Genomic DNA, 27,316 nt, shown 5'->3' with positions numbered 1-27,316 from the left:
TATTTGTTACTTTATTTGCAGAGTAGGACAGCTATGGGCAGCTAGAGGCCTGAGAGTTTCCATAGGAAGGATTTTCATAGAGATAGAAAATAAATCCCAGAAGGTGGATGTGTCTTCATTGGGAAGTAGTGCATCCCCCCCAATGTGAGTAGCTCAGTTCCGTCATTATATGCATTTTAGAGGTTATGTGTTTGTCTGCTGGTCTAGTTTATTAACTGACTGCTCACTGGATATAGCAAGAACATCAGCAATGCATCTTCCAGTTTGGACTTCTATTGGATGAAACTACAGGTATTCTGAAACCTACCTCTCTGCACTGGGAACCAAAATGTGGCAAGTGAAGAAAATGAGAGACTTGCTTCACAAGTGTGCTCCCCATTCAAATTAAACCAGTAGTGTGTATGTACCTCTGGGAACTTTTTTTTTGTGTATGTTCATATTCTAGGATTGTATGTTGAAAACACAAGGGTAGGGAAATAACGTGCTTTCCTTCCACTTGAAACAAATGTTGCTATGTAGTAACTTCCTCTCTAAGAACAGCCTCTTTAGAGTATTAACTTCTTGCCATGCTGACCTACAGTAGTGTTACCAGACTTGTAAGCACAGCAGAAGTAACACTGTATGAAGCAGATATTTTGTTCAGTGTTTTTAGTCCTGATTCTGGTATGTCTGAGAGTAGCTCTAGAATCTATTTCAAAATTTGCATGGACTGTACTGGAGCTGCACTGATAATAACATGGTTAGATTTGATTAAAAAATAGTGACCCAACTTCCAGCCAAGGGTAGAATGATCTAATGTGCAATATCTTGAAGTGTAGAAATCAACATTTGCTTTGCAAATATCAGAAAGCAAATGCTGTGCCCGTGTCTAAATGCATTTTCCCTAAAGCCTCTTCTCTTCTCCTGCTTGTTTGCTTGTTAAGTTCAGGTACATATATCTGATCAGGGATGTGTAACAGATGAGTGCCCAAAACACAAGGAAATCTAGAAAACTGGGGAAACACCTGTTTGGAATCCAAGTTGTTTGCCATTAGTGAGCAGTAATGCACTTCATAATGTTGCTATGTATTTGGAAGGATAGGTATAATTTTGAGTAAGTAAAACTCATCAGAAAAAAAAAAAGGCAGAATTTCCTATGCAGACCTAAGGTTCATTAACCAAGCCATAATAAAGGCAAATTTGACCACTTGTCTGGCTGGTACTAATGAACATACATTTTAGACTTTCCTGATCAGAATTTCTGTAAAGGACAAAAGTAGGTGTTTCATTCCAAGTAAGGATTAAGGAGGCTTGTCAGTTTTGATTGAAAGTATTGGGTTGCTGTCCAAATGTGACAAAGGTATTTTCCCACCATTTTGTTGCTTGAGTACTTTCCTCTATCCCACTAGAAATAAGCACTATTTGCTTCTGTTTAAAAGTCCAGAAGTTTCAGAAACCTCTACTAGACTTCATTATGGAGGAAAGGAATTGTTATTTTCTGCCTACCTAATGGAGAAATGGTTACAGTAGCCTGGAAGAGATGCCAAACTTTACGCCTTGATTGTATTCTACTGGTGTGATCTTTCCTTTAAGCCTGTAAGTTTTCTTACACCTTGTGTTACTCATTGAGAAAGGGGAAGTTGGCATTGGCACTTGACCAGACAGTCCTTGGAACTGTAAAATAGGAGGTTTCTTGTTTTAGGGATTAGACCAGAGGAAGTGGAGAAAGGCTGGTGGGGAAGAAAAAAATTGCCTGGGCAAACAAAGCATATACCAATGTCTGGGTTTCCTTCTCCTCATTTCTTACTCCTGTGAGTGACTTCACACCCACCCCTTGATGCCAGAGGAAAAGATTGATGGGACATCAAAGAAGGGTGGGTATAACATGGATTACACCACTGTGAGTGTGTGTGTGTGTACATACGTGTTTCAAAGGCTTGTTTCTCTGGGTGTGATGCAGATGACTAAGAAAGTGAGCTGAAGTCAAGTGCTCTCAAACAAGTTTAACAAACAAAACAGGATTATATAACTGGGCTGGTATGTGATGACTTGGGGAACTAATTACCTCCTAAGAACCAAATATGTGGAAAATCTAATTATCATTTTCCATCCTCTTCTGTGTCATCTTGGACAGCTGGTCTAGCGATATAATTTGAACTCCTAAATGGGAACATTAATGTATTGCAGTCCCAACCATTTATTGATTAAGAATAATATCAAAGAAAGCTGAATGAGGAAAAAAAATTGGCTAAGCAATGAAAAAACATTAATCTGAATCACAATATTTGTGTGACTTTGTAATCTATTTTGAAGATACTACAAATTCATATGCAAGTACCTAGGCCAAAAATCAAAATAGATTTAGCCTCACATAAATCTTCTGGCATATTTGCCTGTCTTAGGTAAGCTTGCTTTGTTTTTGTGGAAAAAGGAACTATGTGTCCACACCCCCGGAGACTTTGGACATCTTTTGTGAGTTTGTGTGGTACCTCTGTGAATACTTTGCCAAAGTTAGGACTTGTTACAGGAAAAGAGAGCGTTTGTACAGTGAAGGAAGAGACCAGAAAACCTAGTTACTTCAGCCTCTAGGAAATCTGTTTTACCAGTGTAACTAGTGCCTACTGCATGGACTTGTTACACTTAGGCTGCAATTTTTTGTATTATCAAAATAATACAGAAGCTTTAGACCACCTTGCTCCCTAAACCTGTTGAGTTGGATAAAATAGCCCATCCCAGGCATCGTGTCCCTTCTGACAACAGCTGCTCGCCCTTCTATCGTGTTAAGAAGCATGTAAGACTTATTCAGAAGTTAGGAAAGGCAGGTTCTTGGTTCTGGCCCACTCTGCCAGCTGAGGCAAGTCGTTTCCTGGTGCTCCTGGCCCCGGCAGCGTGGGAACACTACAACTTGTCTCCTCTGGAAAGAAGGGGAAGGGCTGTGGGAGACGAGCGCTACGGTAGGAGCAGTTGAGGAGCAGCGCTACGGCAGGAGTAGCGGTGCCCGGTCAGGCCCAGGCTACCGACGGTAACGAGACCGAAGCAAGCCCGGGAGGCGGCTTCCCCGCTTCCCTCCGTCCCTGGCCGGCTGCGAGGCAGACGGAGGAAGGTCGGCTCCCCCCACCCGGGAGCGGCGTGCGGCGCTGCGGGGGAGGCGGGCAGGGAATGCCGCCGGCGCTAGGCGTGCGGGGGGGCGGGGAGCGCGGGGCGGCGGCCGGGCCCGGCTTTATAGGGAGCGAGGGGAGGCGGTGTCTGCAGGAGGAGAGCGGAGGAGGCGGTTCTCTTCCCGTTCCCATTCCCATTCCCGCCGTGCGAGTGCGGGGCTGGCGGCGGCGGGGTGGCCATGGCGTCCATGGCGGCGGCGATCGCCGCCTCCCGCACGGCGGTGATGAACGGGAACCGGCCGCTGGACGAGCGGGAGCGCAAGCGGTTCAGCTACTTCTCCTCGCTGAGTCCCATGGCGCGCAAGATCATGGCGGAGAAGGAGCGGATCCGCGAGCGCTACGGGCCCGAGTGGGAGCGGCTGCCGCCCCGGCAGCAGGACGAGATCATCGACAAGTGCCTGGTGGAGCCGCACGTCCAGGCCCGCTACGCCGCGCACCGCGGCGCCTCCCGGCCGCCCGCGCCGCCCGCCTCCTACCCCAGCCTGCGCCTCAACACCGGGCAGAAGGTGGTGCGCTTCGGCGACGAGGTACCGCGGGGGCCGCGCCGCGACAGGGCACCGAGGGGAGGGGGCGCCGGCGGGTCTGGGGCGAGCGGCGCTCCCCACCCATGGCACCGCCGCCCGGGCGGGGCGGCCGCAGCCTTGCCCCGGCTGCCGCTGCTCCTGCTCGCCGGTGCCGCCGGCGCTGGGCTGCGGAGGGTCGCGAGTGTTCCTCGCCGTTGGCATCATCCCCCCTCACTGGGGGGAGTTGGCCCGGTGATGAGGTTTATTCCTTTCCCGGCTCCCTGGCTGTGCGCGCGGGGGGACTCGGTTCCACCGTAAAAGCAGAGAAGGCGCCAGCGGCGGTAACGCTGGAGTGGGTTTTGCAGAACGGAGACTTGGAGAAGAGGCCAGCTCCCTTGTCAGCGGGGCATCGCCCTAGCTGGCGCTGGGCATAGTCCCTTGCTGAAAATAGGCTGTAGGGAATGTTTACATTGAATTAAGTCTCTTCCTTTTTGTTTCTAGTTTTAGACACAGTTAAAAATACAACACTGAAAACATTCCAGCTCTTGGCATGTTTGACACCTTAAAAAAATGCAGCCTGCTCCATGTCACATGCCAGGAAAAACAAGGGTGTGGAAAGATAGATGGCACAAAGTATGGATTTTGAACCTTCTGAGAGCCGTCTATCTAATGGCAAAGCGTGGCAGCCCTTCTGGAAATCCATAGTATAAGGGTACCGGGTCTGGAGCAGTGGGTCATGTTACCGAGTGTGATCCCTTAAAGAGGAAGGTTTAACAATGCTTGAAGAGACCTGACAGCGCTCTTCAGATACTATATCTCTTATTCTGTGTATTGTTTCCCTTTGTTTTCTTTTCTTTTACATTTCTGTATGATTAAAGAGCCAGTCTCTTTCCCTATGTTCATATAATAACTTACAGTGACCTATTGTTAATTAACTTAAGTGGCTTCTACCAGAAAAAAAAACATAATCTGCTTCTGCATTTGTAATCATCAATCCAATTTAAAGAGAACAGTGCTACTTTTAGCCTCCTCCCCAATATCCCTTGCAATAGGATCTATAGGAAGCATATGAGGCACATTGATTCTGGGCATTATGGTTCCCAAGGAGCTTTGTGCTAGAAGACTGCTGCCTGTGTTTCACCTGTCAGGAAGGTGTGATGTTGTGCTGCACGCACATCGCATCTAAAGTTAGAGAACACAGGGTCAAGCTCAGTTTTGTTTAGTCTGTGGTACCCAGAATTCTCGGGTTTTGATAGTAATGGTGAAAGAGAGGTATAGAAGAACACAAGACAACAAATTTGATTGTGCAAACAAACTTTGAAAGGAAATTTAAAAGTTAGTTGTGAAAGAATTTAAGTCCATGACTGTAAATATGTTCAGCTTTCCCAGTCTCAGAGAGCTCTGGTGTGCTTTCTGCTTTGAATTATGTGGATCTGGAAGGAAAGCAAGCGTGTTGTAGGCTGTTGTGCTGTACTGTATGGAAATAATAATTTCCCACTTGACAAAACAGCTAGAAAGTCCATCTGAAATTCAGCAAGCTGTTTTCTTTCCCCTTTTTTCCCCAAATGCAGTTATAAAATGCATAGTGTTAGCGTTTCTGTTGCCATTAATCAAAGAATTCATCAAAATACTTGATACAAAGTGTTTAATTTTGGAAACATCCGCCTCAACTGACTTCCTCCTTGACTTCTAAGCAGAAGTTAATATAAATCGTTTCTCTGAAGAAAAGAGATTCCACTCGTTTTGGCATCCTCGATTTCCATTTTAGTTCTTCCAACTGCACTATTGAGCCTTGGAACCTTTCCTGGCTCTTCATCTGATAGCTTCCTCTCCCCTGGCTCCCTTGCTGGCATTCAACCTGATTGTTGGACATTTGCCCTGGCTCATTAATTGTTCCTCCTTGTCCTGCTGTTGCAGACCTACTGTGGCCAGTCTCTTGCCATTTCAGTTCAGCTTTCCAGGCTTGCAAGTGCTTGGTCTACAGAGCTTTATTATCTTGTTTTCTTCTGGTCTAACAGCTTACTGAGTTGTGCTCCTGCTGTCTTTGTAAGACGTAACTGCTACATGTATTGTGGTCACCCAGCCCTTGCTCAGGGCAATTAGATTGGTCCTGGCTGCTGTCCCTGTCTACTGATGTATGGTATCCCAAGGCAAGGAAATGGAGAGTAGTCTGCATACCTCAGAATCACTTGTTGATTTTGCAGTGCTTTCAGTGGGAGTGTTTTGATCTGGTGATGTTCTTGCTGACACCTGCTCCAAAGGTTTCAAGTTTCCAGCCACAGCTCATCTTCCCTGTTAACTGATGTTGAAATCTGTAGTGATCTACCTGTGCTTGCTTAAGCATGGAAATTTTATCTCTTTCACCTCATGTTCTTCGGAGGTCTAGGGAGAAAGCAAACCAAGGATGAATGCTGAAGATACTGATTTACCCGTCCAGGCCTCTAACCGTTTCAGTCCCACTTTCATGCATTTGACCACTTTCATAAGGTGGTCCAGAGGATATATGTTGTGGTTTTGTATCCCTGGACAGTTGGTTCCCTCTTTCTCACTCCCACCATTTCACGTATATCTTTTCTAACACCAAATTTGTCTCCTGAACTCATAGCCCAGGACTGTAAGTTCTCAAACTATAAGCATCTCTTACATTTTCAAAACACCTTTCAATATATTGGCTGTGTGGGAGAGAAAATAGATGTGTGGTAACAGGACCATGGCATCCTGCAGCCATGATCCAGTCATTTTATAATGTTAGAGCACTGTAGCACCATGGGTGACTGTTAGCAAATGCCTAAAGTCAGCTGAATGCCACTGCTTCTTCTCTTCCATTATCTTATGCTCATTGCAGCATCACCAGCCATGGAGTTAATAACCGAAGCTGTGCAGGCACTGTGAACGCAGGTCCTAAAGACTATTTGTGCCAGGACACCAGAGCTGCTCTTTTAATCTCCCATTTTCCTGTAAAAGGACTGAAGGTATTTTTAAAAGTCTCAAAAGGCTTGATGAAAGAAACTGAAGTACAGGAGTTAGGCTCCCTGGTTCCCCAAGCAGCATTTCTCTCAAGCAGAGTCGGATTGGGTGGCACCCAGTTCTGCTTGGCAGTTGTACCTGTGGGCACCATGCTGTCGTGGTCAGGGTGCATGCAAGCACTAACCAGCCATTACATGTCCACCGTCAGCCTCACAGTGTCAAGCTAAGACTTCCTATTTGAGATGAACCCCAGAATACATCAGCTCAGTAGCCTTGATGGGGTTGCAGGACCCGGTATTTTCTAACACCTCCTGCTAGAAAAATCCAACATCCCTTACCTCTCTGTCTTGTTCTGTTCTCTGGAGTTGGCTGGTCTAGGTCATATTTTTCATCTCTTCTAGGCTGGCAGGGTCATTTAACGCCCCAGGAAATAAGTTTGGTTCTGTTTACTGAAGATTGACTCGCTACCATTGCACATGAGCCCAGCACCAGGAAACTATTTGTTGCTTCACCATAATTTTCTGTATTTAGATAGTCTAGACCTCTTGACTGAGGGCTTTTGGAGGCTGCGACCTTCAAACAGAGCTTCCTCTTTCCTAACAAGCCTCCAATTACTGGCATTTCTCCATTCATGTCTAATGCCCGCAGCGGTAGAAAAGAAGGTTAGCTGAACGGAGGAAAATCTGAAAATAGAAGCCAGGATTGAATATGAATGTAATATAAATTGATTATTTTTTAAATGTGTCATAAGTTATGAGAGGAACCGGTGGAAAACCAGAGTGTATAAGAGGCTACCACCCTTTGCCTGCTCTAGCGGTCAGCCTTTGTTAAGCGGCTGGTTTGGTGTTAGTTGGTGCCACTGGATCCTCTGTTTGATTCAGTGAAAGTTTAGATAGTTTACAACAAGTTCTCACTGTTCTTTTAATACTGTCCCTCTTCATCTATAAGTGTGTGACATACACATGGATTCAAGGTCTGATTTTTCTTTTTTTTTAGTTTTTTCTTCTTTAAATGGATATTCAATATTTGAGCAGTATTCAGTAGCTCAAAGAGTTGGACTTGAAATAACTAAATTTTTCATTGAAGAAAATGCCATATGCTTTAAGAAGTAGTAAGCATTTTATGTGGAGCAAAGACAGGTGGGAGAGTTCGGTTAGCTTTATTCATCGTCTTTTAATAGGGAAGCTTGACTTATCTACCTGAAGGTAGATATGGTATTTTGTTTTGCTTAGCCTTAAGAACTTTGGCACCAAGCAAAAGATCAACCCTTTTACCTCCCTACTTAAAAATGCTTTAAGGCAACAAATAGTCAATAGAGCAAAAACTTTTATGTTGGGCCTGTTAGAGACTTGTGCTTTTTAAAAAATGAAAAATGCAGGGCAGCTTTTGAGTGCAGTTAAACCCTGAAAACCAGCAAGTCCTGTTCTGATAATACTTCCAAGATGCATTTGTTGGTGGGTTTGTGACTTTCCCAGTTACTGACAGCTTTACTGAGCAACGGTCATGTCAGATATGCAGGCATTTTTCTACCAGTGTCTTCCATTTTGAAATTCAGATGCTGTTTTGCAACAAGCTGCCTACATACAGCAAATGTAGTTTGTGATTCTTTATATATTTTGCAGCTGGTTGTTGAAGTCAAGTGTGTGACCAGATTTTTGCCTCTCTCTCTCTTTTTCTCTTGTCTTTTTCAGCTCTGAAATATGTTGCATGAGGCCCCATTTCTTACAAATAGGTTCTTTCTTTAACACGGGTGAACAAAAGTTTATTTATTTGCCTTCTTTCTGGAAGAAGGCTCTGTTGTGTGCTGGAAACAAAAGCTGATCAGATATGGATCTTTCCTAATCTATCTGATGATAAATAGCCTTGAGGCCTTTTTCTCTAGAATTTTCACTCATAATTCTCTTTTGTTAATATTGAAATAGTTGATTATTTTACTCCCAGTTTTTTCAAATGTATAAGAATTTGTTTATTCTACATCAAAGTTATTTCTCATATTTTGTTGATGACAAATATGAATCAGGCACTTCAGGTAGGCAACTATTGAAGTGTAATCTCTGGCTTCTCACTTGTTCCTCTTCATGTCCTCCGTGTGAGGGCACAAGAGGTGGAGGCCACAAACTTCCTTCCTTTCCCTGGCAATGGACAGAACTCGTCAACTGTCTCCTTCATCCTACCCTGAAGTACACTTCAAATAACCACAGACATCACCTCCTTGAAGGTTTGTATCCTCAAACCATGTCTTACCCTATTTTATTCTTTGCTATGTCCTTTGGAAGATCTCTTGAAAGTGGACAGAGCTCCTCAGACTTACTGGCTCTGAGGTATGCTGGGCTGTGCAGTCCAAGATACAATGAGCCATCCTTTTAAGAAAAAAAAAATCTATGATCCTTTTCTTTCAGGGAACTGCTCATGCCTAACAAGTGTCTACTAATTCCATCTTTTGAAATAGTCTATGAAAGTCTTAGATTTTATCTCTAACCTGAACTTTTTAACAACTGGTACCAAAATACTGTTAATTCATTTCAAGAGCTTTTTGCTTGCCTGTGCTGGAGGTTGAGGTTACAAGTTGAGGTTCCAACAGGTGCAATGATGGTTGAGAAGACATCAGATTCTATGAAATGGGAGGCTGACTTGCTTTGCCCTGTAGGGAATGATGTATCCTGCTGCATGATGATCTCATACCTTCACTCTGCCTTCTCCATGCTGCTTTTCTATCCCTCTGTGGTCAGCCTCACAACAGTGGTGTCATCACTGAGTTGAGAGTGTGCAGAGAGCATTGGGTGAAGACGTCCCTCCCAGTGCAGTCTACACTTGGCTCAGATACAGGAAAATAAAGAACTGGATGTCTTGCATCAAGGACAAGGATGGTCTTGGCTTGCACCCAAGTTTAAAACTGGTCCACAGCTGATTTGCTTGTCCTGTAAATGACAAGAAGACAGAGCTTCCTTTAAATTCCTAAGGTAAAACCCACTAGCAGCTATGCCTACATGTCAGGAGCTTTAAGGTGCTGTGACAGCATGTCGAAATGTTACAGTGTTCTCTGAACTTCATTTGTGTCCTTTACTATTGTGGTTGAAATCAAGTACTGATATTTCCAGACCCCATGTGGACAGAAGGGTTATAGTCCTGCCTTGTGCGTGAGACTCAATCCAATGGTTGGGTTGTCCCATCTCTCTTCCCTTCCAGACTGTGATTCTTGTCATATGTGCTTCAGAGGCAAATGATATAGTCCTAAAATGAGTTTGAAATAATTTGATAAATCTTCTGTGAGGCATCACACACTGAGTGGTGTGGCATGCCCATGCGGTCAGCAGCACAGTGCAAATACTGATAGATACTAAAAAGCAGACTTTTACTGCCTTTGTTTTCTTTAAATGTTAGTACATCTGAGTATCTGTTTCCTGGAACGAGAGAACCTGGTATTACATTTGTGTTCTTGGCAAAAATTTCCTCTACGAAATTTCCTTTTTGGCCAGAATGTGGGATCCAGCAGAGTCCAGGCTTTTCCTCTTAGATGATCTCTATCAGCCCAGTTCTTTCTAAGAGCATGGGATCATCCTTATATATACCACAAATGCTTTGCTGTGAGAAACCTTGTGCTTCACAGATGAGTAATGGTTGGAGAATGACATGTTTTCGTGTTTAGGACATGGTTTCAGGCATTTTTAATTGTGATCTCATAGCTCTTGGCCAGCAAAATCTGCCTAGGGTGAAATAAGATGGCAAATCAAGAGAATGCTATCAGATGTCTGAGAAATACATTTATATAGAGGCAGAGATCACAAATAAGAAGAAAAGAGCAGTCATAGTGAGATGTGGGGTTCCTGTGTTGTCTTAAAACACAGTCTAGTTCTGTTATTCTCTGAACAGCAGGAGTATGAAAATCCTGCATGGTTACTCCTGGCCTTTCTCTTTCCATACGGTATTCCAACTCCCATTCCTTTCTTATATACTGGGGTGGCCAAACAGGGATATACTCAGTATGGAGGGTGCAGCTCACAACCTCTACCAGCATGACCGTCCAGTGTACCAGTGAGACCCAGCCATGACTAGGAATAGAAATGCAATAGTTTTAAGTCTTCAAAAAATATGAAATACAGTAATTTTTTTATTATTTCACTCCTTCTTTTTTCGATGTGGGTCATGTATTTCTGGAGGGCATGCTGTGTATGAAGAGATTATTTAAATTTCTCAAATCGGGATTATTTTCAGAAATATACCTTCTTAAAAGAATTGATTTCAGATTGGGATTTTACTCTGTGGGTGTCGTGTGGCTCTTTCAACACCACTGAATTCTTACTTCAGACCAGCCATCATTGAAGTGGCATGATTATGTGTTTTGTCAGGGCTGGATCCAGCTGTGGCTTATCCTGATGGCTGCACAGCTGTTTCACTGCCACGTGACTGCCTGGTTGTGCACGTGCTCTTCGGTTTGCCAAGGGGAGGAAATGGGACTTTATTTCCCTTTCTCCTTTTGTTTTTTCTGTCCCTGTGTGTTACTAGTGGCTACCAAAGAAATGCCTAGTAGAAAACTGGAAATATAATACATCTTAAAGCTATTTGTTGAGAAGCCATTGCAAGTAGTTTAGGCCAGGTTAAACCTTCGTATATTTTGTAGATTAAATTGGTATAGTATTGATAACCTTCCCCCCAGAGAACTTGCTTTCAGTCAGTCTTAAAATGTAATCAGTGCCATCTTCAAGTAGGGCTTTCACTTTTTAGCAAGTTGTTGTGGTAGTGGTTGTTACAGTTCCAGCAGTGAAATGTAATGTCATCTGTATGATGCTTCTCAGCAGGTAACGTTGTTCTTCTGATTTTTAGTCATTCTTAAATTTTATTTCAGGACATAACTTGGCAAGATGAACACTCAGCTCCATTCTCCTGGGAAACAAAGGTAAATATGCAGCAATTTTACTTTTAATGTTGGTCTGTCATTTTATACTTTTCCTTATGCATTTATTGTCTTCATTTTGATATTCGATAGACTAATGTCACCTTTATTCTATGAGAGCTGTGTAAAGTGACTATCCTGCAAATGATACAGAACTGATGTACTTTGATTTACATCAACAGAAACACAAAATGGGACTTCATGAACTAAGCTTCTGGCTTCAAGTGCAGGTGTAAAACTGATTAATTACAAATTATTTGATTTTTCATTGCAAACTTTTTAATCAACTTTCCATGTTTATCAGATATTGTATAAACATAACCATATTTCACTTTGGCAGTCAGGAGTAAACTAGCTAGGAAACGGGGTGAGAAAGGTGCAGGTATCTAGTAACTTGATTGGATTTTTTCTTAAGGCCTGTCTTATGCTTCATCTTTTTATTATGAACTAGAATATTGTCCTACAACAAGTGTAATGAAACTTGTTGACCTGGGGCTATGATACAAGCATTATATTATTACACCTCCAAAAGGCATCTCCTTCAGAAAAGAATGTGGTGGAGTTTTTTTTTCTTTCTGTGGTGGGTTGGTTTGGGAGTTGTTGTTGTGTTGCTGTTTTTCACCTCTCGCTTTACTGCTGGTATTTTGTTAAAGTATTATTTACGATGGGATTCTCATATGCCTAACATGAAGCCAGAGTTCTCCATCTTTCCGAACATGCAGTTTGAGGTTGTACCATGTTTGTGGTAGGGAATCAAGCTTAATTCTTCTTGTTGAAGAAATTCTGGGAGCAAAACCACAGCTCATTGCCTTTCTAAGCTGTGTATGGGGAACATATTAATTTAATCATACATTTCAGACTTTGTGTTCTCTGTCAGAGCAAGCTGCTTCTGCCCTATTCCCTGTTCTTATTTTGTTTTGGCTTGGGTTTTTTTTTGCCCTTGAACTATGTAGATAATCATGTATGAGCTTACGAATATAATCTTAGCCTAATGCAGAGTAATTATTTGGAAATGCCAGTGAACACTAAATTAATTTGGTTGACCCTCGCCCTCCCTGCTCAAGGTCACTGCCTGTAGCTAGCGCCCCATCTGCGCTTTGCAGAAGCTGATTAACCTCTAACTTGATGTGGCTCCTGGGTCCCGGCAGCCTACAGTGCCGTGGTTTAAGAGAAACCAATGCCAGTCTTTACTTGCCTTAAAATTCCCTTATAAGCTGTGATGGTTCAGGAACCAGTGGAAGATTTCCTGCAGTGGAAGCCTGGTAGCTCAGGCAAGTCCTCCTGTCTTTCAAAACCTTTAGAAGAAACAGCCACTGGCTCTTAGTATAATATCAAAGAGGCTTTTTAACATGGATGTACATGGGTGAAACTGCCATATGTTGGAGACAGCACTGTTGTGTCTCCTCTATTTTTTGGTATGAATCCAAAAACTCAGGTTTGGGAACATGGCAGCTGTAATCATATTTTTATGCTCTGTCTTGATAATACTTTGTAAGTTCTGAATACTTGAACTTCCTGGAGGATAATGCTTTGTGTAATGCACTGACTGGTGATCCAAATTGAGATGCATCTGTATTTGAATGGATTTTCTCTTTAATTGATACTCCTCTTTTTCTTTTTAATGCTTGTATGTCTAGTGAAGGATTTTTGAACCCAGCCTGTGGTTTATCACTTGCTGATTAAGGTTATTTCTACTGTCCTCCTGCTGTCTCAAAATGAGGGACTCAAGTGGATAGTTTCATCCTTTACTGTAATGAATGGAGGATCATGGAATGATATGGGAACACCCATGTGGCTGCTGAAGAGAAGTCAGGTGGGGAGGAGGTTGCTTTAGAAGTAATCGTCATGGCTGATGAAGCTGTGCTTCCCTCTCCCCCCCTCCCTGCTTGCTGACCAGGGATAAAAGCTGTGCCTCAGCTGTAGGTTGAAAAGTTGCCTGACCTTTTTCTCTAGCAAAACTCTAGGGAATCCATTTTGTCTGGCTTTACAGGGTGTGGGTTGATTGGTTTCTGTGGGTGCTTCCTTTTGGTTTTAATTCGATGCCTCATATTGTATCAGTCTTCCAGCCAAATCCTTCAACTGCTGAGTCTTCCTTTTCTAAAGGTGGAGATCTTGCTTCATGCTTACTCTTAGATCTCTTCCCTAACCAGTACTTTAATAAGGTGATACTGAAAGGCAATTTTCCCATGAGGTACCAGCTGAGGAAAAAGTATCCTTGCTGAACTGGTTCTATGTGAGGAAACCTGAATGAGCTGTTCAGTAAGGTTGATGTTGTAATGCACGTGCGATATCTTGTGAGCCAAATCTGTTCCTCCTGTTATTTAAGGCCATCAGGCTCTTTCCATTCCATGAGCTCTGTCCTGTGAAGGGTTATTCTTTCCACAATATTCTTTCCCCCGATCTCACTTTAATGCCTGAATGTGCATGAATGTGCTCTATTTTACCCAAGGAAAGGAATGTGACTTTTGCAGAGCAAAATAAAGATGTAAATCAGTAAAACCACTAGGCTTTTTTTTTTTTTTTAACATTGAGACTCAGAAAAATAAAGCAGCAAAATCAGTATTTGTCTGTAACTAACATGAGGGAAACTGAGAGGGTAATGAGAAGACTAGAGAGCATGTATACTCCCAAGATGAAGCCTCTCAGGTGTTACAGTGATGCCAGTGGGGATTCTAGGTAAGGATAGGGGATTCTAGGGGATTAGGTAAGGATAAATTTTTCTTATGGGAGCTAGTGCAATGGATTCCCTAATTCCATGGTCATCAAACTTACCCAGAGAACAGTGTACTAAATTAAGGTCATTTGGGGCAGAACATTGTTGAAGGGCTTGATAACTTCACTTGTGTCGAAAATAAGCTTTCTGTGTTCTCATTTCAAACACAAATGTGAGATATGGCTTAAGTCATCTTATCACAGCAAACACTTGCATGAGTGTCTCCACTATTTTTAGCTGTTTGATGTGTATTTCTTGTCTTACCTTTTTATTTTTAAATCCTCAAACAAATCAAAGTAGAAATACCATGTAAATTGCTGAGTTAGCTGTTTGACAGCATTAAAAATAATATTTTTAGTAGATAATGATATCACTTCTCAGAAGGAAAACTACTCGGGAAGCAATGAGTTCTCTTGGCACTGCAAATAGGCTGACATTTTAAAACCAGAGATAGAATTGGAGGGAGTGATTTGGTTCATGGGTGGAGCCCTCATGGACATAATGTCTTGAAATGTGTGTTACATTTTTAAATGGAGCTCTAGCTAGGTTTATGAATTCAGGGCATTCTATTTATGGCTTCAGGTTTACGTGAGATGAAAGATGACATTTTGGCTGAGTTTAGCCTTTGAGGTTTCTTGGTTTGTTTGAAGTAAAAATTCAGTGAAACTCAGCATGGACCTCAAGATATAAATGGAAAACAAGAATCATGCCTGCATTTGGAAATAAAATTTCTCTGCAACTCTTCCTGAACTGAGAACTTTGTGGGTTTTGTGGTTTTGGTTTGTTTGAGTTTTTTTTTAATAATTTAATAGTGGGCAGAAAGTATAATTTCAATCTGCCACCTCAGTTAACACACTGATTGCACTGAGCAGCATGGAAGTAAGTTGGAATCTATTTCTAATTCATGCTATTAATGAAAACAGGTTTTATTCCAAATGCTTGAAATTGACACATGCATATCTAAAAATTTGTTTTTCTTGATACAGGTAGAATAGTTGCCAGCTCTCTTCTATTTTCAACAGACCATCAGCTATTTGTTGAAAATAAAAGCCTTCAAGGTGTGTTTAAAACAAACAAACCAAAAAAAAGCAAAACAAGGAAGTGTCAAGCTTCAATCCCTTCAATAATGTTTGCTACTTCCATGTCTGAATTCCCTAATTATATTGCTACAGAAGTGATCTAATCCTAGCAAAGATTTAAGAAGAGAAAAATTGCACTTACAAAGAAACACGGTTTGCAAACTGTTTCCCTTATCTAAAACTAAAAGACAGTCTTCAGTATCCTTCTTCATACAAGTCCTAGTTGTTGAGGATTTTGTTTTGTTTTAAATAGGAAAAAAGTCTAAGAAAAGAGTTTTTTCCTTCCTTCGCTTAGCAGCCTGATATTATAATTGTTTGTTACAAACTATAATTTGGCATAATTATTTTTACCAAGCAGGCATAAATGGCAATGCTTCCTTGGAAGGAAAGAAGCATGATCCCTGAGGTTTTGGGATTAGCCTTCCCTTTAAAACACATTTAAAACATGGTGCTGTAAGACCACTGTTGACTATTAGTTCTTGAGCAAAAAAAACCAACCCAACTTGTGGTTATAGAAACTGTGTTCAATGTTTATTTTATTCTGCATGGCCAAGTGTTCTCAGCTAAGGATTCAGTTACCTGCATCAATCTTTAGACAGTTGTTTTTGGGCATAAAATCAGGCATGTACCAGATACTGTCAGTATCAGCTGGCTCAAGCTAGATGGTAGCAGTGGCAGACTAGAATGCAGTTCATATCACGGAAGAGTATATAATGTAATTTCCTCCAAAGATCCATGCTGTATATCTTTGGCATTGTCTTTCTGTATGGACTAAAATTACTTAGATTGGTTTTGAGTACTTGGCTCTATTTTTTGCCCTTGCAATTTGCCTCTACTGACCTAATGATTTCTTTCTGACTGAAAAGATCCTAAAAACACCCACGATGTGCACAGGAAATAAAGCAAAAACTGCAACTACTTTGAGTCCCATATTTATTTTGGTTTTGTCCATTCAGCAAAGCAAAGTCATCTTCTAAATCTTTTTAAAGTCGACTTTCTTACCTCTGCATTTATTAGGCTGTGCTTAAAACAAGTTGCTTTTGACAATGTTTCTGCAGTTTTTTCTCAACAATTTGGATTTTTCAGCCTGCCAAGGAAAACAATTTGTTTTGGCTGTATTTGCGTGACTGCTTAGTAAAATACTACACATTCCTGATGAGTGAATAAGATGCTTAAAAAGTTCCTGGGTTCTTTGTGGTCATCTTGTTTTTAATATAGACTTATGAACTGAGACCTGATTTTATACAGTATTATTAAATCATGACATTCTCAGTGTGTGGTGCCTCTCTTTCAGAATACATTGTTTCCCATGAGCATATACAGCCACTAGTACGATTTGGTAGATTACTGCTGCCTTGAGACTGAAGCTTAGTCTAAAATTTTTAATCCAATAAACAAAATTCCTAAATACCTTAATATCATCTTTTTAAGGAAAGATGGACATACAACTTCCTAAAAACTGCAATTTATAATATTATTCATATTTATTATTCAGAAAAATGATCAAGACAGGGCATCCTTTATTTGAACCCTTGCAGTAGTTTGGGACCAGAGGAATAATACTGAAAAGAACACAAACTTTCAGGTTTATTCTGCCTCAAAATACTGCTTAGTGCATGCTTTCACATGCTCTCTCTCCCCCCTCTCTCTTAATGTGTTGAGAAAGATTTGCTCTTGCAACATCTTGAAAATACTAATGCTGTTAATAGCTTTTATTTGAATTCCGATAACTTCTAGAAATTGCAGTTGGGACCTCACTACCCTGTCTGTAAACTCTTGAGAGTTTCTGGGCTGAATAGTTCCCAGAAATACAATTTGGACAAAGGGTAGGAAAAAAAATAATTTTATTTTATTCCTTAGATAGAGAATCATAAGTACAGAAACTGCAGCTCATTTAAAGTCATACAAAATCTATGAAAGCAGTGGGGGACTGAAACCCTGTCTCTAGAATCCCAAATGGTGCCTAAATGACAATTCACTTTTGATTATGAAGTCATATCCCAGTGTTCAGTGTTTGCTTCTCCAAGGTGGCAGCTAGTAGAGTGCCACAGGCACCCTTCTGCTGCTGAATGCTACGTGTGCCAGTGCAGCTCACAGCAACTCTGCCTCACCCTAAGGAAAGCGAGCACACAGTGTGACCCTTGACAGGCGAGCTGCTGCCCTAATATTGACTGGGGCCAGGAGAGATGCTATTCTCATGGTTGGCAAACCTTAAGGAAAAGGAAATGTTTTTTTCAGGGGGTAACTGTCTTTTAAATATCGTTTCCTTTTTTCTCCTGCTGATGCAACCAATTGCCAATTTGCAATCTGATGTAAGAAACTGAGAGCAGAACACTAATTAAAATCACATTTGTAGTGTCTAGTGACTCATTAGAGTGTACAGCACTATTCATTACTCAGATGTCAGCATAGGGTGTTTCACACATGGGTCTTCTCCATCTCTATGTGAAATTATCTTCCTACTTATGATGCTGTTCTGTTGTTTGGTTTGTTTTATCTTGCGGGGGAGGGTGTTTTATTGCCAATTTTTTTACTTGAAAGATACTGCCTATTAATCATTTTCTTTCATTGGCTTAGGGGCTTAGTTGTGTTAAGTAACCTCAAAAGTCAAATAGAAGCATTATATATTTCAAGGAATACAGAATATCTTGTGGCTGGTCCACAGAAGTTCTTGGCTTCTTGAGCTAAATGCTAGAAGCAGAATTATACATTAAACTCATGGAGCTGTATTTACATCATGTTGAGACACAGTGCTTTCAGAACCTGTCAGGGTAGTCTTATCTTCTTTACCTTCCTTGTGGGAGAACGCAAACTCCTGAAGAAATATTTTCATTTGGATTATTCCATGTTAGATTATGAACTGTTTGATCTCCAAAGCATACCATGATACAAGTATGCAATCTTAAATGTTAGGTGGCCCTGTCTTCTGAAATGGAAAGGTACACCCCATGATCTCCATACTAAGAGGACAAAAAGGACATCTTCGGAACATGCATCCACAAGCAGGTTGGAAAGGCACAACTGCTTGAAGTTGTGCTGCAGTGCTACACTCTACTCTAGAAGTGATGTGCCACTTCCAAACCAGACCTCTGAGTTGATATTTGGACCCATAAAAAAGAACATAAAATATATCTTTAGCTCCACAGTCTAAGAACTTCTCAGGAGGCCTGGCTTTGCTTGTCTGTCTTGCTGACATTGAAATGCAGAGCCATCTTGTTGGTTTACTTTTTCTAATTTTTGTTCTAACAGACCCCTGCTTCCCTTCCATCAGTGTTTTTACTGGGGTTTATTTCCAACACTGTTCTGGTTGATCTGGGGTTGTGATAGCCTCTCTGCCCTATGGGCACTGACCTTCCCTCTCTCTTGGGCTGGGGGGTGAAGGAATCATTTTACTGAAAGTGACTCCTGCTGTGGTGGCCTTTAGCTACTGTCATCCCTAGTGTGAGCCCTGGGACAGTCTACTCAGAAGGCAGCTGACTGTTGAAGGATAAAATGTAGCAATGTTTTTTAATCTGTCTTTTATTTTTTCTTTTGGATAGTAGAGAAGTGCAGGTCTATTTTATATTGTGTTATGGGTTTTTTAAGCTGGAATTTTATCAGTTCTAAAGCGTCTTAACTTCAGGGTGATAAATCGCTATTCAGTAGTGCTGCCAAATGAGCTTAGGAAAATAAATCCCTATATTTTAATGTAGGGAATGGCAGTCACTGTAAATAATCCTCAACACCAGTGCATCTATAGTTTGTTTATGCAAAATTTATCTAAGGATAAATCTTCTGCGCTTGGGTTTACGTCATGACTTTTGTTTAAAAAAAAATTGGAGCACCAAGGTTTTCCTCCTAATTTTTTTGCAGGAAGCATGGGGTGTTGAGTTGTTTGGTAAGAGCTGTGTGTATCCTTGCACTCACCTTACTCTAGCTGAGCTATAATTACTTCCAGCTTATTTATGTTCTGCATCTTTTGATAACAGTATATTCTTAGTGAAAACATGGAGCTTGGTGCTTCCTTGCCTATAACCTTGGAAAAATAATATATCTAATTCTTTAGAAAGGTCAGATGTAAGTCCATGAGTCAAATTATATGTAGGCAGCTACTGACTGTTTAAAAAAATTGTTTTATAAATAATCAGTTGCTGGGTTAACAGTTGCTCTTTGATGAGAACTTTCAGAATATTAACTACTAGTCATCTGAGACCTGCTAGAACTAGAGTCCCTTTGAACTTAACATGCACAATAATGTAGGACTCGAGATCAAACATTTCTAGTGAAAATGATATGCAACTAGGACTTGTTTTAGAATCAGGCCCATACATACTATTGCAGTTTTATTCAGAAAGGCTGGGTAATGAAGTAGAATGGGAAAAAACATCACAAATCTGTAATGAACTTCTAAAGTATCTATTAACCATTTGTAGGAAAAGCTACAACTCGTCTGAGTTTTTTCAAACCCAGCCAGGCAACAGCATAGCTGTTACAGTAAAGACAATTTTTTTTTTTGCATTATTTGTTCCATTTTACAAACAAAAGTCTAGACATTAGGTTGTTCTTTCCTGGCACTTGCTTTGGTGCTGTCTGTGCTCCTAAAGATGGTTACATGTTTCTCAGAGTGAAATAAGGCTTAACTTTTACTAACCTAAAGAGTGTGCAACTAGTTGACAATCATTTTACTGAAGTGGTGGTAAGTAAAATGAACATTTTGAAGTACTGTTAGCTTTCAGGTGACTTTTGCAAGATCTGTATCATGCGCTAACTGTGGCCACTTGCTTCCTTGACTCAGTGTTACCTATCAGAAATGACTAGCTATTTGCACTGCAACTAAAAACAAAACAAGGTTCTGGAATAGGTGAAGAACTGGTCCTGCTAGAGTTGTTTCTTTTCCTTCAGAGGAGCATTAGAATTGTAAAATGACTTGCCTGTGCATACCCACTACATCTAATCCTTTATCTTGGAAGTAGGTGGAATTGTAGCTATTTCAAAGGCTGTAGTAGAAGATTGTCTTTTAAACTACACTGTAAAGCTTTTTTTGCTTAATATTTTCATGTAAAACATCTATGATTTTCAAAATACATCTGCAGCTGTTCTGATGCTTTAGTGTCGCTCTTCTGATGTTTTACTGCTGTGCATGCACTGAGTAACTCAAATATGATTGCCTGATTGCTTTCTCTGACTAATCTGCAGCTGGTCTAGGACTCTTATATTTGCTTGCACTTCAGACTTTTAAAAATTATTATTTTTATGAAACTACAAAAATTGACATTTATTGAGAAAATAAGTTAGCTTTGCTGCGTATCTGTTGTCTGGGAGTTGCCTCGCTGTGGGCAAAGGTGTTACCTATATGCATCAAGGTCGGAAGGTCAAAACTATCTTTGTGAGGGGCTTTGAAATACTGTTTTTCTTTAACCCTGAACAGAGTCAGATGGAGTTCAGCGTTGCATCTCTATCCATACAAGAACAAGGTGGTGCGCAGATGCAAAATGAACAGAGGCAGCCTGTTAAAGCAGCACCTGGCATCCAAGTCCCTAAATCTTCTCAGGCCAATAAGACCCCTGGCTCTGATGGGTTGATAGCACCCAGAAAGGAAGAGGAGTCCTCTTTCTGGAAGATAAATGCAGAGCGCTCAAAGTTTGAAGGAGACAAGTCTGAGTTCCAGTCCCTGACCCCCAGCCAGATCAAGTCCATGGAGAAAGGAGAGAAACCCCTTCCCTCTTTTTACAGACAAGAGTCTACTCCAAAGGAGATGACAAAAGCTGAGAAGCCGAGCATAACTAAACCAGAGAAGTCTGTCGCCCCCAGCCTACCTTCCGTATCTCTCGAATGGGAGAAACCTCGACCTACTCAACTCCCTACTAGTTCTCTAGATGACTTCTTTCTTCCTGACCCACCACAGGATCTGGCATCATCTAGGACAAACAAGGAAGATACTGATGGTACTATACTTACAGACTCACAAATGCCTGGACAGGTAAGTACTGCTATATCCACTGTCCTTAGATTTAAAAACTGTATAGTACATTAAAATCTGAGAGGGCCACTCTCAAAGATCAGGGACTCCATAAAGCTTGATGGCTTTTTATCTTTCAAATGTGGAGGAGTCTATTTAACCTTTTGTTTAGAAGTTTAACACATTAACTTGAATTAAATATTTTTTAAAACATAGGATAAAGGCGTAATTTAAATATAACACCAGAAATGCTGACAAGGCACCCAGTGGCTAATTGACAGCAAGCTACCTAGTAACATGCTATATAAAGTAAAAGAGGTTGTGCAGGTTTTTTTTTTGTTTAGTTGGTTTGGTTTGGTTTGTTTTTAGGGTTTTTTTGAAACAGCAAAACACTTAACGGAAAGAATAAATTTTTAACTTGAAAAGTAGATAAACTGGAGTCTGGGCTAGGATACTTTATTGGTACACACAGCATAGTGGTGAATGGTGAACTAGTTTCTCAGCTGTTTCAGGCAGTAGCCTGACAGCCACTTCCCAGTGCTTTGTCCCAGGCAGCTGGGCTGCTTTCAAATGTGTTTTCTCTTAAAGTCCAAAATAGAAATAGAATGAGCTTCCAGAATTAGCTTTCTGAATGTTTTTTTTAATAAAAAAACCCAAACAACCCAACAACAAAAAATAATCTTAAGCAGCTCAATAGCCAATTGAAGCTATTTTAAAAGCAGATGCTGAGATGCTGATCTGTGAGAAAAGAAAGGGATCAGCAGGATATGACATAGTGAAGGAAAGAAAAGAAAGAGATCTGAAGCCTGAAAACTGTGAAGTAGGGAAGAGGAGTGGTTCTTCAAACAGAGCTGTGCAGTTCTGTTTGTAATCTGTGGCATCACTCTGGCAATAGCCTGATACATTACTGTACATCTTCAGCACATGGCATAATTTTTTCTCTGCTATATTTTCCCAACTGTGATTGTTTAAATTCTGAACAAGATTATGTAAGGTCAGAAAGATACAGAATGAGGTAGCTTGTTGCAAGAGAAGTGGCAGCACTTAGGAGAGAACAATACTTAAGTCACTTCAGTATTTGAAGCCCTATGATTAGTTATTTTTTCTGAAGCTAAGAGATAATGCTTATTGAGCTGTTCTGCTGCAAATTGTGACCATGGTAGTCCTCTAATTTAATTAAAGGCTTTAGCTTGTTTTCCTACAAATTAATGATTTGCTAATTTTAATTCCTTTGGGAATTTTTTCAAGCTAACTGAAACAGTTTGAAAAACCTGATTTTTCTCTCTGTGGAAAAACACCCCCCCATGTCAAAATGTGAACAGAGTAGCAGAGAATTTTATGTATTATAGAATTTTCTTCCTTTACTCTTCTCTGAATTATATTCCCTGTTCTGGGAAGCCATGCTCTAGGAAGATAATGCAGAGACTCACCTGTGCCTCTTGAATACTTTTCCTGAACACTAAAATCACTTCAAATGTCATGGCTAAAAGTGAAACACTGCAGGAGTGAGCATGTTCTTGATAGCCTAGTAAATAACTTGTCATCAAAGTTTAAACTGTGTAGTTTCCTGGAAACAACTGACTATAATTGCAACAGACAATCTGTTGAATTAGTGATGCTTCTCTTCTGTGTTTGTTTCGTTCTCTGTAATTCCCACTCTAGTCTAAAAGATTGATCTTTATGAATTTTTCCATAAGGAAAAGATAAGTTTTTGCCTGCAGCCCATGAAAAGAATTTTATTTTTACTTGGAATTGCCTTTAAATGGCCACTGTGAGTATTTTTCCGTGTCTGGCATTTTATAGTGTAGGTATTTAGGTGTCTAGAGCAAGGCGAAGACCTTGAAATATTGGCAGACAACATTTTAAATTTTATTTTGTAGATAGGCAGTCAAATACTGAGTTTGTAATACCATAATTAAAAACTACATATTATTTCTTTTTTTTCCCTTCCAGACTAGTACAAGCAATGTTATCTTGAAGACTGGCTTTGATTTTCTGGACAACTGGTAAAAGATACTTCAAAACAGATCAAACCAATTTTGAGGAAGGAGTGGAATACCTTTCTACTTGTATGTTAATTTACTAGAATTTGTGTCTTTTTCTAGAAGTAACTTTCAAACTCTTAAATGTTGCCTTTGTATAAACTTTTGTAACACCATATGCATTTTTGTTTTTTAAACAGTGATAGAAGTGTGGTTTCATTTGGATATTTTTTTAATATCTCTTAAAATTTTTGGTAGCTACTGTATTGAGAGAATGGGAGAAGTTACCATACACATGTTAAAGAAACACAAATGAGAGTCTCTGTATCCTAGAAATGGAACCTACAGGACCAGATTGCTGTTTTCAATCAAAACCTTGCTAGCATGGCTTTTAAGAAATAGTGTTGCACGTGCAGTGGTTCCAAGTAAGAAAACCATTCCATACTTCAGATAGCTAGCAAAAGTAGTATGAAAAGCAAACATACAGAATTGCATTGATTTATAGATTTTGTTTTGTTTGAAAGTTACTTTTGTACCACTTATTGAAAACACTTTTCTTCTGAAGAGGGCAAAGGCATTGCCAAAATGATGGATCCAAAGAAGCAATGTGTTTGTACCCTACAAATCTGTTATAATAACATAAGAGTGTTAGAAAAAGGAGCTGTGGAAATGACAGGTGTTTCTGCTCTCTGGATTAAAGACTTGGGGGTGGGTAGAGGGGAATGGAACACCACCTAATGAATTGGTGAAATTCTTCAGGGAACACAAGCCTAACAATTTCACTGCCTCCTTACTGGAGCATAACTCTTCATAATACTAGTGCTGGAACTACAGCACTGGAGAATTTCTGGAGTGTAGATTACCTTTATGTCAGGAAACCACTGTTTATGGGAGGTCATAGCAGCGTAAGGCTTTTTTGTTTTTAAGCAGCTTATCGTCTCAAGGACTCATCAACTTTGGTGCTTTTTCCTCCTTGTGGGTACATTGTCTTTAGTGTTCAACATCTGGATTACATTTGTTCCTGAGGTGCAGAGAGGCATCTCAAGGTGGCCCTCAGCAGTTTTGCCTCCAGTTCTGCTTTTGAATGATCTTTGGTGTTTAAAATGTAGAGAACAAGAGTAGCTGTCGTTTGAATCTGTTGTCTCTGAAATGCAGCATGATTTACACACTGATTCTCACTGTGTTTACCTCACCTTGAAGCCTTAATTCCCCTACGCACAGCCAGTGACTGGTCTGCTCCAATGCCAAAGGTTTGACTTTTCCCTTTACCTCAGCAATAGTCTCATAGCATTTGTTTGGGGTAGAAGGCAAAACACAGGGCTCTAATGAGTCCCAGCCAAGGCTATAAGAAGGTCACCATCTCCTAGACCATAGTTGTGCTAGGCTTCTCATGGATTAGCACTTGACATTTGGTTTGGTGCCAGGGGCAGTTACATGTGCAGAATTGGATGCAGCAGGACTTTTTTCTACCTGTTACAGGAAGAGTTTGAAATGTCCTGGAAGAATCCTTACCTCTAACTGGTGTGCTGCTTTCTCTGAACAAACAGAGTGTGCTGATAGAGCATTAAAACTTACTTGTTGATCAAGGAAAATGCTGTAAGTATGTCCCTCCTTCCACTCCTCCCTGAACCCCTCACTCCCCAAAAAAATTGAATCACCAAGCCCAAACCCTCCAATTTTTCTAGTGTTTTCTTAAGAGGTTTCTTAGCTAAAGGGGAAGATTGCCACAGAGTGGAAGCCATTGCATAGTCTTATTTACAGACTTCTGAAAGCATATTTACATTCTTCCTGAGGTGTACAAACTCCTGTAATTCATGGATATTATCTCTGCATTCAGCAGTTCAGAAAGTACTTGTTGTTACCATCCTGGACTTTTCTGCTGTTTTTTAATTAGCTGCACTTTTTTAGCTACAAGCATCCAGCACTTATATAGCTTAGAACAACTTTAGCACAAATTCTTTAGGTGTATAATTAGCATTGACTCGCACCTTTTTTCAAAGCTGACAAATGTTAATCTTGAGGTTTACAGTTACCAGTGAATCTAGTTTTCTGTACATTGAGCTGCTGAAAAGTTCTAAATCCAAAATGAAGATGCAAATTCTAATCTTGTGATTTGAGGAGATCTGAAAATGAAGTCTTCTACTGTTGAGGAGTGTTACATTAAATCTCTGCTAAATACCTTAAAGCTTCTTAGGGAAGAACCTTGACTGCTTGTCTCTTCCATTGGCTAACTTGACCCTAAGACACATTGGGACCAGCTGGTAGAACATGCTGCAGAACTTTTTACTTATCCTGGTAGGTTTTTCCTGTGCTTAACAAGAGTTGATGCTCCTTCTTTCTTGAATATGTTTTTATTAAACATTCTTACAAAAAAATTGTACTTGGTCACATTTTATATTAACAATGTTTTAATAAAGTCACTTTAAATAAAACATTCAAGGCTGTCGTGGTGCTTTGTGTGATGTCCCTTACATTCTGCTTTCATCAGTGCCATTGGAGTTCTTTGGGGCATCTTGAATCTTCCAGAGAGGCAGCCAAGAATGATTTGATCTAGAACATACAAGCTGAATTTTTTAAGTCAGGATAAAAGAAATCAACACACTTCAGCTATTTTTTCAAGGTGTTAAGTGAATCTTTTGGGAAACTATCCTTGCTTTATTATTTCATCTGACAGCTGGGGACAAGGTGAGATTTTGGAAAGACTAAAATCTATTTGTACTTCACTGTAATAGACTTAAACCTAACACACACTCTCCCCTCAATATCTTCAGGTAATCCAAAGCAGTATCTGGATCATTATTGCAGGTGCAATTTGAAAACTCATATCGTGATTTAGCCCCAGCTGTCAACTAAACACCACACAGCTGTTTGTTCACTTCCCCCAAGCAGGATGGGGGAGAGACTGGGTTATGTATGAGTTTTAAAAGCATGTCACAAAAAGGAAGCTGCTAGCACTGGGTAGTCTCACTTTCTGCCTTTTGTCCTATGAAGCAAGTTCTCAAAGTGTAAGAAAGCAAATGAAATGTGCAGCTAAAAGAATAGTTTTTCTTCTGCTTGCTCACATCTACAAAAATGTATTTTGAAAAACAATTTGGTTTACACTTGGGCTGAATTTCCAACAACAACTAAAAAGGCATTTGAAGAAGAATTTGGTTTGGAAAGACTCGACAGCCAATTAAGGGGTGGTATTCCAACTATATTTAGGATCTGGCCTACACATAGTTTGCTTCAATCTTGTCTAAGCTCCATCTCAACTTTTAAAAAAGGCAAATCCACAGCATCTGGGCACTGTCTTGGCACAAGGAGCCAGCAGGTCTCGGTAATTACTCAGTGAAGACTTGTAAAGGCAGAGTAGAAAAGATGCTTTGGCCACCTGTCAAAGGATAGCGATTGTTTTATTTATTGGTGACTTTAGCCATCATTGCTGAGGGTGCTCAGACAGCACAGGGCTGTCTTTGAGGTCATGGCTGTGGGTATGGGAGCAGCATCCAGCAGGCAGAGTCCTGTTGATCACTTGGCAACAGCATCCCCCAAAGAGCTCGCAAGTCATCTCCCTGAGATACAAACCTGACTTTGTAGGCATTATTTACAGACATGGCCCCAGGCTTTGCTGTCCAGGTTTGCTTATGACCCACTTAATTCAGTATGTTCACATTACAGTGAGGACAAAACCATAATTTGGCTGTCCTATGTGTGAGTTAATGAGCTAATGCCTCTACAGAGCAGGTAAGCCAGGCACAGCCAATTCTTCTCAACAGAGTGCTTTCTGTGTTTCTTTTGGAGGTCTCTGTTACTGTCCCCTTTCCACAAGTGGGCTTTACCCCTCAACATATAATGTAACCAAGTAGTTCACCACAAAGAGCCACATCTTCATCTGACCTCCCACCATCTGGGGAGCCTTGACAGCACCTCAAGTCAATGAATGTGAGGTGGGAGGTGATCACAAGATTTGTCTGAATCCCTAATTTGCAGTTCCCCAGTGGTACTGAGGACTGCACCCAAAAGATGCTGATCTGAGACCAAGTTTATTCCATAAATGGAGCAGAGAAGAAAACCTCACCATCTCATCCTTCTCCTTCAACAGATCCTTTGGTCCCCTAAGATTT

The 27,316-nt window shown here is 40.7% G+C and overlaps 1 protein-coding gene across 1 annotated transcript; it reads left to right on the top strand.

Annotated features, from left to right (window-relative positions):
* Window positions 1-3,236: 3,236 nt before the first annotated feature.
* CUNH1orf198 (chromosome unknown C1orf198 homolog) lies at window positions 3,237-25,644 on the top strand. The gene is made up of 4 exons (XM_027685739.1): window positions 3,237-3,664; window positions 11,451-11,501; window positions 20,698-21,249; window positions 23,182-25,644. Exons 1-4 carry the CDS (start codon window positions 3,317-3,319, stop codon window positions 23,236-23,238), a joined length of 1,008 nt encoding a protein of 335 aa, XP_027541540.1. The 5' UTR covers window positions 3,237-3,316; the 3' UTR covers window positions 23,239-25,644.
* The last annotated feature ends 1,672 nt before the right edge of the window (window positions 25,645-27,316 follow it).

The sequence above is a fragment of the Neopelma chrysocephalum genome, unplaced genomic scaffold (genome assembly GCF_003984885.1).
Source record: "Neopelma chrysocephalum unplaced genomic scaffold, ASM398488v2 Primary Assembly neopelma1_23, whole genome shotgun sequence".
Classification (NCBI taxonomy): Eukaryota; Metazoa; Chordata; class Aves; order Passeriformes; family Pipridae; genus Neopelma; species Neopelma chrysocephalum.
Note: the sequence above shows the minus strand (reverse complement) of the source record. Positions and strands in the feature narration are given on the sequence as shown.